The sequence below is a fragment of the Sitophilus oryzae genome, unplaced genomic scaffold (assembly GCF_002938485.1).
Source record: "Sitophilus oryzae breed Bouriz unplaced genomic scaffold, Soryzae_2.0 scaffold_1586_pilon_pilon, whole genome shotgun sequence".
Taxonomy (NCBI): domain Eukaryota; kingdom Metazoa; phylum Arthropoda; class Insecta; order Coleoptera; family Curculionidae; genus Sitophilus; species Sitophilus oryzae.
In genome coordinates this window covers 878630-892531 of record NW_022146265.1, presented here as the reverse complement: position 1 = coordinate 892531, position 13902 = coordinate 878630, and the positions used below count along the sequence as shown (strand labels likewise).

The window sequence follows — 13902 nt, the reverse complement described above, 5'->3', positions numbered from 1 at the left end:
GTAGTAGGTATGTTCTTACTAAAACATATCTAAAGTTTAGTATAAAGTTAAGTTTACGTGTCTTTTTTGTTACTAGATAATTCAATTCTCCTTTTTTTCAATTTCAAAAATTATTTCAAATTTGTTCATAACCTCTTTTGCAGAAAGATGCAAAGAGGGCTCACAAATCGCAAAAAGACAAAATCCAAGATGGCGGACACTTTTCATATCAAATATATGGGCAAGATTTGGGAGACTTTTAATTTATTATACATATTATGTGATATCTATATTGAATTTTATTTTTCATAGATACATATTGTAGCCATTTTCAGGCTAAATATTTCTGTTTTTATAGTTTCTATATTTCTAGTGTAGGTTTAATATTTTCATTTCAATAACTGATATTTCAGGTAGTTACCGTATCTGTTATTGCGACCAAAACTTGTCAAAATAATTTCTATGGCAGTAGTAGTATTACTACAAGAATGTTATGTGCGGGTGACAAAGACCGGGATAGTTGTGTTGTAAGTAAATAAATAGTAATATTATTTTTATATATTTGATAGCTTATATGATATTGCCATTTAGTTAACGGTTTAATGATTTATAAAACCTTTATAAGAACATTTTCTATCCTATAAATATCCTTGCTTTAAAATGCCGAGTAAGGCAAAAAAAATTATCTGTAATCTTTTAGAAGTGGTTACCTAGGTTATTAATGGCGACATCCTATGAAAAAGTATAGGTTTTTTTTGCTAAAATTAAAATCCAAAAATTTTCTAAGAAAATAATAAAATTAATAATAAACATTATAGAAATTTTAGAATTTTGTACATTTTGGCAAAGCTCAACTCAACCACCTAACTCAGCATCACATAATCAACGTTAGATTTAACTAGGTATACTGGGTGCGTCTCAAAATTGGCTCACCCCCTATGACTTTTTTATTTTTTCAGATACAAAAACAAAATTTGGTGTGTTAGTATGTAACAAAATAGGATTGATTGACATATTCAATTGTTTTAGGTCACTTCCTGTTATACCGGAAATGACTACAACTTTTGATTTTTAAATGGCACCTTCGGTATTTTTTTCTTTATTCTAGAGAAAATAACACTCTAAATAGCATGACATATCATATCTCAACTTTTGACAGTTTCTCATATGGTTCATTTAAAATTGTAACATGCTGTTCATAATCACAATTTGATTCGATATATCAAGTGTGTGGTACCAAATTATTTAAAACAAATCCTTTTTCCAAATATGCTAATGAGCCACCTTTGTTATATTTGAAAAAATTGAGATATGATTAAAAATACGATTTGGGCATCTCTTAACCGGCCAGGACAAGACACTAAGTACATTAGACTATCAAATTTATTTTTCCAAGACTCTCTGATAAAAAATTAGTGTTTTTAGGACAGCCATGGCATTCCAGATTGAAATTTAAAATACGATTTTTGTAAGCAAAAATGTCAAAAGTTGACATATGATATGTCATTCTATTCCGAGTGTCATTTTCTATCAAATAATGTAAAAAAAATACCCAGGCGAACATTTGAAAATCAAAAGTTGTAGTCATTTCCGATTGAAATAGGAAGTAATAAGTAATCAATCATAACAAATCTCGTTTTTTATCTGAATAAATAAAAAAGTTATAGGGGTGAGCCACTTTTCAGACGCACCCGGTATAACTCACTTTCTAAACTTGATTTTTGCATTATTTTTTTTTCTTTTATATAGGGCGATTCAGGTGGACCCCTTATATCAAATGGTACACAAATTGGTATCGTCTCATGGGGCTATGTATGTGGACAGCCCAAATCACCAGGTGTATATACCAAAGTAGTGCAGTTTTTAAACTTTATAAACAATATTGTAAATAAAGGATAATCATAATCAAATTAGTTTTTCATTTTATAACAAAAATAAGCACTAAAAGTTACTGCTTTTGTATTTTTTTTACAGAGAGATAATAATAATAATAGCTCCCGTGTAGGTATAGCGTTTAACGCCTTGGGAGTAGCAAGGTACAGCTTGCCATACTAGAGCTGTTTGGTATACAAGGAAGGTCATGTGGCTAGCACTACGCTTCAACCGCCTATTATTACCTCAGTACTCATTTAAGGCTGAGTCGACCTAGGTACCCAAACTATTTTTATTTTAAATAAAAATAGTCGGCTGATGCAATGACAAGTGTGGGATAGTGTGAGATAATTTATTATATTTTTATAATTTTCTTTTAAATAATTTATTATATTATTTATTGAATCAGGATTGTTTTCTTTAACATTTTGAACAAATATGATATCACATAAACGTAAAAAAGGCAAGACCGCAAGATTCTTCCATGCTTGGTCTTGGCTTTGCGGATATCTCACAAATGTTCGGTCTTGCACAGGGTTCCAACATGTCCCAAGAAAAACTACTCAACAGCATTTTTGTGGATGGATTCGTTTATGGAGAGTTCTGGGCCATGTTGTTGGATACAGGTGCGACCAAAACGATCATCAGGCTGGATATTTTTAAAAAATCGAAGAAGGAACAAAATAATGACGACTACGTGCTGCTACAGGAAGATCCACTGCTGTCCATGGAGAAGTATTTTGAAGTTATGTTTGTGGAAATCCCAATTTACCAAGTGTTTATACAAAATGTGTAAATAAAGATGATCATAATCAATTAAGTCTTTCATTTTTTAAATAAAATAATTTTTTAATGTTATTGTTTTATTTCTATATTTTTTACATATAAGTAACTTATTTTAAGTGTAAAATTGAGAGTGATACATTACAATAAATAGGTATTACAATATCATCAAAATAATATATAGTTAAACATAACAATTAAACATATATGTACATTTGTTGGTTGGAAGGACTCATTTCTTAAAGTCCAGTGTGTTCGTTTATCCAGTCTCTGAAAAATACCACGTTGGCATAAACGCCAGGCGCTTGATACGCAGCGCATTGAAATCCCCAGCTGACAATGCCAATCAGAACTCCGTCAACTGCCAATGGACCACCAGAATCTCTTTGGCAAGCGTCTCTTCCTCCATACGGAGATCCGGCACACATCATCCTGTCTGTTATGCGTTGTCCTGGAGCAAAATTCAAAACATTTTGTTTACAGGGTAGCTGGTTATTCTTGTTTTAACAGATAATCTTCAAAAAATAGTATGCCAAAAAATTAACAACCCTCAATTTATTTTTTGAGTTTAGTTTTACGATGCTGTAATTCATTTTTCTGGAATAATAATTGTGAAAAATAAATTAACAAAAAAGCACACAATAAAAATATGAAGTACTTTACATAACTTGTGTGTATACGAAATCTATATTCTTGTGTATGACATGAAAGAAAATAGAATCTTGTCTTCATTTAAAAAAATATATACTACAGGGTATCTCAATATTTCATGGACAAAAAACTACTAGGGGAGATCGGGGCAAGTTGGCGAAGTAAAATACAAAAGGCTCCAAAACACGAACTAACGGGTTTAAAAAAAATATCCCATTTCATCTGTTAGTACATTTATTCAGGTACATAATAAAACATAAAAAACAAAACAAAAGTGTACTCTTGAAAAAATATAAAGAGAAAAACAAAAAAGTGCATTTTCGTCAACTTGCCGTCAAGTACCGGGGTAAAATGACGAGCCTATAGGGGCAAGATGACGATTATAAACAAATGTCGCAGGTATATGTCCCATCTTTTTTGTAGGCTGTGCACGACTCGTGCCACCAACTCTCGCACGTGTTACATTGAATCCAGTCTTCTCTAGGAGGCTCATTATAGGATTTCTGGCAGGACCAAAAATGTCATTAGTTTTCTTCTTCTTTCCTACCTGTTTTTCACGATTTTCTTGAAATACATTTCTCTTGAGTTTCATAGAATCAACCTTCCTTCTTTTAATTTCTTTGAAGGTTTTTCATTGTTTTTCCTTTCCTTTTCTTCTTTGTTGGGTGTTGAGGTGGACAGAAGCCCTTTGTTTAATTCTTTTGGTAGATTTTATGGGACGTGTTTATTTGGGAAAGGGTCTCATTTCAAGTAGTGTAACTCGACTATCAATATTAGAGATTGTTTGACTGGAGCTGGATGAAATTATAGTACCAAGAGCTTGTGCTTTATTGTTTTTTGCAGAATTTTTTTGCTGCAGGCCTGAAGGTCCAGGAAGGGACAAATTCATTGACCTTGCTGGCTGATTTTTTTTGGAAAGCAATGGGGGTTCAGCATCTGGTGTTTCATAGTTTTTATTCTTTGCAGAATCCATTTTATTCAATCCTGATTGTCAACGATCAACAATACGGGTGCCTCTTTGTTTGGGCGAACAAATTTCACGAAATATTTAAGGTATAGGACAAAGGCTTCTGTATTCATCCATCCACTGGGTTTAGCTATACCACCAGAGTTTGGAGGATATCCATTTAAAAGATCTGGTCGCATCCTAACTAAATAAAAAAGGGTGGAACGTAGCTCCCTTGGGCGTTCATGGCACATACAACGGTGGTGTTTTTCCACGCTCACCGCTAGCAATTTTTGATACTCTCCTAGAGCCAGTGGGTGATTTTTGGCTTTTTATTGGGAACCGTTGATAATCCCGATTCATCTGCATTATAAATGCGGTCAGCAGTAAAATTGTATTTTAATCTAGTTTCTCTAAGTAACTCAAAAAATCTAGTTACTTCAACTTTATTAAATCCGAATAATCGTCCCAGTGAAGTCCACTCCGGGGTCCTAAGACTCATCCTATGTCTACTCATTAACGACTTAAGCCAGTGGTTTATGTTGTTAAGTTCAGCGAATTCGTAGGCTAGTTTTCTAAATTGTACTGATGGAATTCCAAATGCTCTAATACTAAGGTCAGTTAGGTAGGTCACAAACTGAGCTTCCTGAGCATCAGAAAACGTTCTTCTAAATCTCCCACCACTAAGAGGAATTGGTTCGTTGTTATTTTGCTTTTTTATATAACGTCTTAATGTTGCTTCCGGGATTCCATGCTCAATACTGGCAGCATTAACTGACTTATGGTCGTGCAAAATAGAGTGCAACGCGGCAATTAGCACGTCTTCTGACCAAGAGCGTCTATCTATACGGTGTTTATAAGTTCTCACCATCTAAAAACATCAAAAAATTTAACTAATTTTATACAGAGTGGGGCAAGTTGACGAATTCGTCATCTTGCCTCCGTCAACTTGCCCCAGGAAACATTTTTTGGAAACAGCAAAAATTAAATTATTAATTAAGTGAAATAATGTTGTATCTTACCTTCTAATATTTAAAATATTCACAATAATCAAGATTAACTATGAAAGGGGCTTCTATTTTTCTTCAAATTTGTAAAATTGCTTATTTTCTGGAGCTGGATATTTACATAACTACTTTACTAACAGGTGTGAAAAGCGGTTATTATTTTTTAAACCCGATGCAAAAGTGATAGCTCCATCTATGTATAACCCGACGTATTATACACCTAAAGGAATTTATAAAAAAATAAATGGGATTTTTAGGATGTACAGTTTTCTTTAAATCAGTACTTCGTCATCTTGCCCCGTTCGTCATCATGCCCCGATTTGGTATTTTTGGAATACGAATACGTATTTTTGGAATCAAAATAAGTTCATTGGACACAATTTACCTCTATACGAAAGTGCCTCGTTTGTTCGTTAGAGGGCATCAAACTTAGAAAAAAATAAACACATTTTTTCAGATATTTTAAGTACCGTTATTCCGATTTGAATGAGATTTTGGGTATCTATGTTTTGCTAAGTGCTCTAACATTTGACTCTCACAAAAGTGTAGGTAGGACTTAACTTAAGAGTCCATAGTCCGAAAAAGCAGCAAAATAAGCGTTCGGTATTTAACTTTTTATGTAAAACTGGCTAGGTATTTTTACACAAATGAAGAAGGAAATTAAAGAAAAAGGTTTATACTATATCCGTATTGTAGCACATTTTTAGACAACTCCTTTATTCTTTAGATTTTGATGGTCAAACATCAACGAAATATTCCTTATGTTTGGATTAAATTTTCTCGAAAATAAAGACATCATTTAAAATTCCGTTACAATACGGAAATAGATTGAAGTTTTGTGATTACAGTGATATAAAATTTATATGGTTTTGTAACAAATTGATCGCTATTTTATGGCAAATGCTGAAGCTCTGCAAACCTTAATCAAGCTTTTATCAAAGCACGTGTGTTTTGAATTTTAGGTGTGGCTTAGGGGCTTAACACGACAGGATCGGGCTAAGCCTTAGGGAGATTTCTGAAATATAATATATATTTCCTTCAGCCACACACCCGCTTTACCCGACCCGAAAGTACAGCGTAATAGACTCTTAACATCGGCGATATATTTTTTTACAGCAGTTACTTTTATTCTCAAAATTTCATTCGAGCACGTGTAGGAAAATTATAATAAATCGCAAAAAAATGTAGACTTTAACGTCCTCTGTAGCTACGAAATGAAGCAGAATCGGATCTATGTTGATATACAAAATTAATGTCATTTTTACATGAGGAGTCCTGTAATTGAGTAAAGTATAAGGTATATAAAGGAAGATTTTGGTACTGATCTTGACAATTTTTGAGCCCCACATTTTATAGAATAACTACGGCCATGATTGTATGCTAATTACTTACGTATGGTAGATGGATAATACTCATTACAGTTTTCATTGCTTATTAAAGGTACTTGCACCATTTGTAATCCAGCTGGAGTTATGCCACGCCATTCTAAAGCACCCCAACCTGTTATAGTGCAAACTGAACCAGGTACCAAAGCCTAAATCATATATCATATCATAGAATTTTTAAAACCAAACTCTACGTATTCTAAAAGTGTGTTTGTATTTTTATTCATAAAAGGATAACAAATAGAACAAAATATTATATCAAACAAACAAAATATTATATCGAACAAAGTATTATTATTTATAAGGGTTATTCAACTTTTTAACTAAAAATATTTTGGCCTTACAAAGAACAAAGCCATAAGAAGGCCATTATAGGTAATTTTGGTTTTTTGTAATTTAGTTCTAAAACGCATTGGCAACTTTTTTGTTATCGATATAATATTTATTACTAATTTTTAAATAATTTCCATTAATATAATCTTAGTTATACGACTGTGTTCAAGGAATGTTCGTTGAGTATTTTAAAGAAGATTATAATATGTTAAGCATTTAATTTTTTATTTAATTTGTTGAGTATTTTAAAGAAGATTATAATATGTTAAGCATTTAATTTTTGTTTAAATTGTTATTATATTATTAAAAAAGCTTTTTGTGTGGTTTTAGTAAAAGCGGATATTTTGATTATTCCAACTCTAGTTTTAAGTTGTACGACTATTACAGTTGAGGGTTGGAACCTTTAGTGATACACAGCAAAATAAAACACTAAATCACCACAATACACCAAAACACTTTTACTTTTACACTGGACGCGCGTTTCGCTACACAACAAACACTGTGATTGAATATATTGAGCTTACATCGTTATGTATGAAACAAAATTGTTTTCAATTTAATAACAACTTTTTTGAACAACGGGAAGGTACAGCAATGGGTAATCCATTGTCTCCATTTTTGGCTAATTTATTCATGAGCAGGTTTGAAGTGGAGGCTAAGAATCAGTTTGAGTATTTTCCAAGAGTATGGTTTAGGTATGTGGATGATATTTTTGCTGTTTTTGACACACATTCAGACACCATAGATAATTTTATTTCTAAGTTAAATAATCGTTTTCCTTCCATTAAATTTACGCATGAAATTTAGAACAACGACAGATTACCATTTCTAGATGTATTAGTTATTAGAAATACTAATAATTGCCTGGAATTTGATATCTATAGGAAAAATATGACCACACGCAGATATATTCCTAATGAATCACATCATAGTGTTGAACATAAAATGGCTAGTTTAAATTTCTTAGTTCATAGATTACTTAGTTTCCCACTTTCCAACGAAAGATATGAAATAGAAAGAGATTACATTAGGAATATAGCTGAGTGTTATGGATATTCTCCTTCACTAGTTGATAAATTAATTAGAAAACGTAGGTATAGGTTAATGATTTCTGAAAATTCGACTTTTCAAGTAGAGAAAGATACGTCTAAATATTTTTCGATACCGTTTGATAGAGAGTTATCCCGTGGTCTAAAAGGAATTTTTAAGAATGTCAATTATAAACTTGTGTATAGTGCTAATAATAAATTACAACAATTATTAGGTAATCCAAAAGATAAAACACCTCCACTGGAAAGGTCGGGTATTTATGAAATTTCTTGTAAAGATTGTAATCAGAAATATGTTGGGCAAACTAGGAGATCAATATTAACTAGATTTAAAGAACATTTAGCTCAGATAAGATATGGTAGACCGGATAAATCTTGCGTTGCCGAACATATTGTTGATAATGAACATTGTATAGATCTTAATAATTTAAAATTAATTAAACAAGTCTCAAATTACAGGCAATTAGATGCATATGAAAGCATCATAATTAATAAATGTAAAGATAGTATGAACAGAGTCAACGGTCCAATTCCTTCAAGTTCTTTGTTCCTACTACTCTAGTGGCGGAAATCTAACTGTTACGCTCAGTAGGCTCTGACTCGGTTGGCTAGAATTTGCCACGCCCACTCGGTGCCCACTGAGCGAGTATATAAACGCTCAACTTGTAGATTGTACTTTAGTTTATAATCATCTGCTGATGATGCTAACATGGTTAGCGAAACGCGCGTCCAGTGTAAAAGTAAAAGTGTTTTGGTGTATTGTGGTGATTTAGTGTTTTATTTTGTTGAACGGCTGCTTTATAACATTGGCCTTGTATGGAGCCCTGTTCCTTGCAAGTATCTAATTTAAGCAAAATTCAGAAACAGTTTCTGTTATTACCTGGTCTCTTGTAGGTAAAGGGATGGGTCCAATAGTGCTACTAAATGTCGCCTCCCTACCCAGTCGCATTAGAGATATGTCGTAGTCTATAGTAGATTGAACATACTGGGGATGGTCGATAATTTCGGCAATTGAAAAAACAAAACCTTCGTTCTGCTGAAATGTTGTTCCCAATCGAACTGTAAAGGCATATCGTGGTGGAGGTATTGTAAACCTATAAATAATGGTTAAAACACGTATGTAATAAAATCTCTCATTATTTAATTATAATTATTAATTACTTATTAAGTAAATGGATATCTCCTCTAACGACCAATATTTGGATAAGGTAGTGTCGTTGATTGAAGAAATAAGACGAAGCGCAACCTTATGGGCGATTTCGTGGCACAAAATCTGTCCGGGTGTAGCTGGCGATATCATTGCCGCTAGTCAACCTGTCCGAGATTAATAATTTAGCTCTGCGCCGCGCCGCTGCGCGTTGATAGTCGTTTACAGCGCAGCGGATAAAAAATACTGTACCGTAGTTCTGCTTTCAGTCGATAGAGTGGGTAGTCGCCGGAGACAGTGTTGCCAGAATTACGGATTAATGCGTAGATTTACAGATTTTGGGTACAGTACGTTAATATTATTTTTCAATCAACGGTCATATTTAGAAGAAAACAAGTTAAAACCTAAAGAGTACGAATATATTAGATCAAATTTGAATTCAATTAAAGTAATGAAACAGAGACTGAAAATCAGAAGGTAAAATATCTATAACGTAAATAAAGCTACTAGAAAAAGTGTATAAGTAACATTAATATATCTTTTAAATGCATTTTTGGAGAGATCAATCACGAACTATGCGTAGGAAATATAAAATTAATTTTAAAAGACACATATTTAAGCCAAGATCAATATTTTTATTTATCTAGTAGGCTTAACTTATTATAAATCGATAAACCATTAATTATCGATATTTTTATATAGATAATTTTAAATTTATTATTTTTGAGTCCATCTGTATGTTTGAAAGCTGGATTATAAATGAGAGTAATTAGCAAGATTATTTACTTGGGTAAAACTTACACCGTGTGGTGCATCGGTACACGGGACATAGGAAATCCCATGTAAATTTTAAAATGTAGACAAATATTAATCTCCAAAAAGTATACAAATATTAATCTCAAATATTATCTCCCCAGATAATTATATGCAAAAGTTGTATGACACTTTTTTGAAGAGGCGTTAAATTTGTATTTTCGTCTAGACTTTCGTTTTATTTGAAATCGGCATTTAAAAGTTATTTGCAAAAATCTGCCATTCTTCTTCTTCGTCGTCTCTTCATGTCTGAAGAATCGTGACATTATAGCTATGTGCAGCTGGTGATTTTGATCTTCCATCGTTAGCGATCTTCCGCCTCTCGGAGATTTGATTGAAATGGATGACCTGTAATATTTGCTATTTGGTCAAGCCATCTTGATGGTGATCGTCCTCTGGGTCTTCGGCCATCTACTTTGCTTTGTGCTATGAGTTTTCAAGGTGTCTTTACTTCTGCGAGTGATATGACCGAAGTATTGCAGGATGCGTCTACGGCAGATGGTGGATAATCGATCTGTGATGCCGAGTTCATTTGGAATTGTTCTTCGAGCTGTCTATGGGATACGGAGCATTCTCCTCCAGCACCACATCTCAATCTAGCATTATATTATTAAAATTTAAAATACGACCTAGAGAAAGCTACGGTAATCGAAAAACAATTTCCGATGCATGTAATCAACTTTGAGTAACAAGCGATGGCGACAGCGCTGCCAGATTGTGATAGATTTATGGGACAAATCTTAATGTAAAATTGGGATAAACAATATATTTATTAAATCACTTTTTAAAGATTTTTACGTTTTATGTTTAATTTAATATTTTAATGATTAATTCATTTAGTTGTTCTATAGTTTATTTTACTTATTAGATATTGGTAAAAACTAGTCCATTATGAAGAAGATGTAAAACTTACAACACCACAAGTGGTAATAATGTAATAACACGTAAGAGGACCAATAATAAGTAAGAGGGTGCCATTAATGCACAAACTAATAATCACAGAATTTACTAAAAACTAACGTAGAAATAACTTTGTATATTTCATATCAATTAAACATTTAGTTACATAATCGAGGACGCGATTTATTTAAATTCATTGTTGCCAACCATGGACATATTCGGTGCCGGGCTGAATAACTGGAATTTAAATTTCCCGCTGGGGATTCAGGTGGTAGCTCTGCTGTAAAAAATGTCAAGTTGCCGCACTTATTTATTTATTTCCTGACATGGTCATTCGTTTTGACACTTTAGTTTTAAATTACGAGTTTTTTGGTTTAAATAAATTGTGTTGTGATATTTTAATCTTAAAAATGTTTGTTAGCAGACCTTGCAGTCGAACATTTTTCTTTTTAGAACCTTTTTTACTTCAAAGTGTACAGGGTGGACCATTTTGGTTGTTTCTATGGGGTATTTAGGAAATCGTGAGAAATATTCAAATTTTGATATTGCAGTCTCGGGTTCTTTTTTTGAAAAAATCACAATGCCGCAAACGGATTGTGGCTACCTTGATCTGTTTCGAAGCTACAGGGGGATTCTCAAATTTTGTACATTTTGAAGATGTTCGATAGTTTGTTTATTTCAGCAACCACGGAAAAATGAATTATACATTCTAAAGGCACTTTTCTGTGTAGAATGCAGTGGCGTAGTCAGACTTTTTTCGAAAAAAATATTTTTTGAGATATTAACTATAATTATGTTTTTTTAAAGAGAACCCCTGTATGTTTTTAAATTTTCTTATTCGGCTTGGCATGGGCTTCTCGAAAATATATAACACTCTATACTTATTTTCACTATTAACCTCAACATTTCAATTTTTATAGTAGGCCGCACCGAGTAACAAAGTAAACGGTTGTCATGGTGATCGGGACATACCTTTGATGGTTGCGGAACATTTCATTTCAGCAGATTGATATGTGTGTATTTTAAATAATAAAAAAATGAGTAAATTTGAAAATTTTGAGAAATATAATATGTTAGAATGTTATATTGAGTCTAACAAATATAAGCAAATGGCCGCTGATTTATATTTTGAGCGGTATCCAGAGCGCGAGCAACCAAACCCAGCCATTTTTGAAAGGTTAGAAGATAGTTTAATCAATTTTGGATCTTTTCAAAAACCGCGTCCGAAAAATTATCAGAAAGAAGATGAAGAAAATCAATATGTTAATGTCCTCGGAGCCAGAGATTCTAACATATTATACCTATTTCTGAAAATTTTCAAATTTACTCATTTTTTATTATTTAAAATACACACACACATCAATCTGTTGAAATGAAATGTCCCGCATCCATCAAAGGTATGTCCCGATCACCATGACAACCGTTTATTTTGTTACTCGTCGCGGCCTATTATCTACTAAGTGGATATTTTAAGAAAAATTTGAAATGTTGAGGTTAATAGTGAAAATAAATATAGAGTGTTATATATTTTCGAAAAGCCTATGCCAAGCTGAATAAGAAAATTTAAAAATATACAGGGGGTTCTATTTAAAAAAACATAATTATAGTTAATATCTCAAAAAATATTTTTTTTGAAAAACTTCTGACTACGCCACTGCATTCTACACAGAAAAGTGCCATTAGAATGTATAATTCATTTTTCCGCGGTTGCTGAAATAAACAAACTATCGAACATCTTCAAAAAGTACAAAATTTGAGAATCCCCTGTAGCTTCGAAACCGATCAAGATAGCCACGATCCGTTTACGCCATTGTAATTTTTTCAAAATAAGAACCCGAGACTGCAGTATCAAAATTTGAATATTTCTCACGGTTTCCTAGATACCCTATAGAAACAACCAAATTGGTCCACCCTGTACAAGATAGCTTAATAGCCGTTAAAAAACTCATCGCCACTTTATTAGAATATTTTGAACGGGAAAGCGGTAGTAATGGCCTTTTATGTCCCTTAAGTGCTGTTAAAGAGGTGATTTTTGATGATGTAAATAATAACTGTTTATATATTTATAATTAATTTATTTTTGTCTCCTAATAAAATATTTTGATTTAAAGAAAATATATGTAAAAGTAAGCAACGCTGTGCCGGTCAAGCTTAATCAGGCGAATAAAAGTTTAATTGTTATGAACTGTAGACAAAAATCAAAATATGACACTTACGCTCTGGTACAATGAGCTGCTGTCAAAACCCATCTACTTGAGATTAAAACTGCTCCACAGATATGTCTATGCCAATATTGGAAAGAGGCATGATACCTGTACGACGATATTTCTACAGGTTGACCTCCTACAATTCTGGTATCATTACCGAGGGGTATAAAATTCGATTGGTACGATTTAAAATAATCAACTAGAAAGAAAAAATATACCTATATCATGTTTTTATTAATTTAAATTAGTTAACCTACCGTTAAGCACTGTACATTCAATTCCAACGACAATCAGACAAAGAAGGCTTATCTCTTTTAAGATCATTTTTGGGTTGTATCGTGGGTTGTATGATGGGTTTTGAAGGGAATCAGTAACAAAATAAAGTAAGACCAGTCTCTATAGCCAGATCATATTTTATATTTTTTATTGGCTTTGATGTGTTTATTGTTAGTTATAAATGTATTATTTTAACGGATATATCAAAGTGGGATTATGGGTAAAAATTATCAGTTCAACTAAAAAACAAAATAAAAAATACCTATTAAAAAATTGATTTGTTTGACAAATCGATGGAAAATAATTACTAAAAAAAATCTTTTGATAAATATTTAGTGCTGATCCATAATCACAGGGTGTCCCAATATTGCGTTGCAAACAAGTTTAGATTGGAAAGTGTGCATAAGGACAATGTAAACACTATTTGGCGCTATTCTTGCAACGGTGGCGCACAATGGATCGAAGCATAAGAAGATAGGGACATTGGCTGTTTTTGAAGAGTTCCAAATTTAAATATTTTTTTACATATTTGTGTTAAAGAGATATTCTAGTCT

At 32.5% G+C, this 13902-nt stretch overlaps 1 protein-coding gene across 1 annotated transcript; it reads right to left on the bottom strand.

Annotated features, from left to right (window-relative positions):
- Window positions 1-2733: 2733 nt before the first annotated feature.
- Window positions 2734-13498, bottom strand: LOC115879763 (trypsin-3-like). The gene is made up of 5 exons (XM_030896750.1): window positions 13330-13498; window positions 13082-13271; window positions 8886-9099; window positions 6631-6772; window positions 2734-3085 (listed from the first exon to the last, which is right to left on the bottom strand). Exons 1-5 carry the CDS (start codon window positions 13394-13396, stop codon window positions 2874-2876), a joined length of 825 nt encoding a protein of 274 aa, XP_030752610.1. The 5' UTR covers window positions 13397-13498; the 3' UTR covers window positions 2734-2873.
- Window positions 13499-13902: the final 404 nt, after the last annotated feature.

Coding starts and splice junctions, on each gene's coding strand:
- LOC115879763 (XM_030896750.1), bottom strand. CDS start 13,396: ATGATCTTAAAAGAGATAAGCCTTCTTTGTCTGATTGTCGTTGGAATT. Junction 13,272..13,329: donor TGAATGTACAGTGCTTAACG/GTAGGTTAACTA, acceptor TTTTCTTTCTAG/TTGATTATTTTAAATCGTAC. Junction 6,773..8,885: donor CTTTACCTACAAGAGACCAG/GTAATAACAGAA, acceptor TATATGATTTAG/GCTTTGGTACCTGGTTCAGT.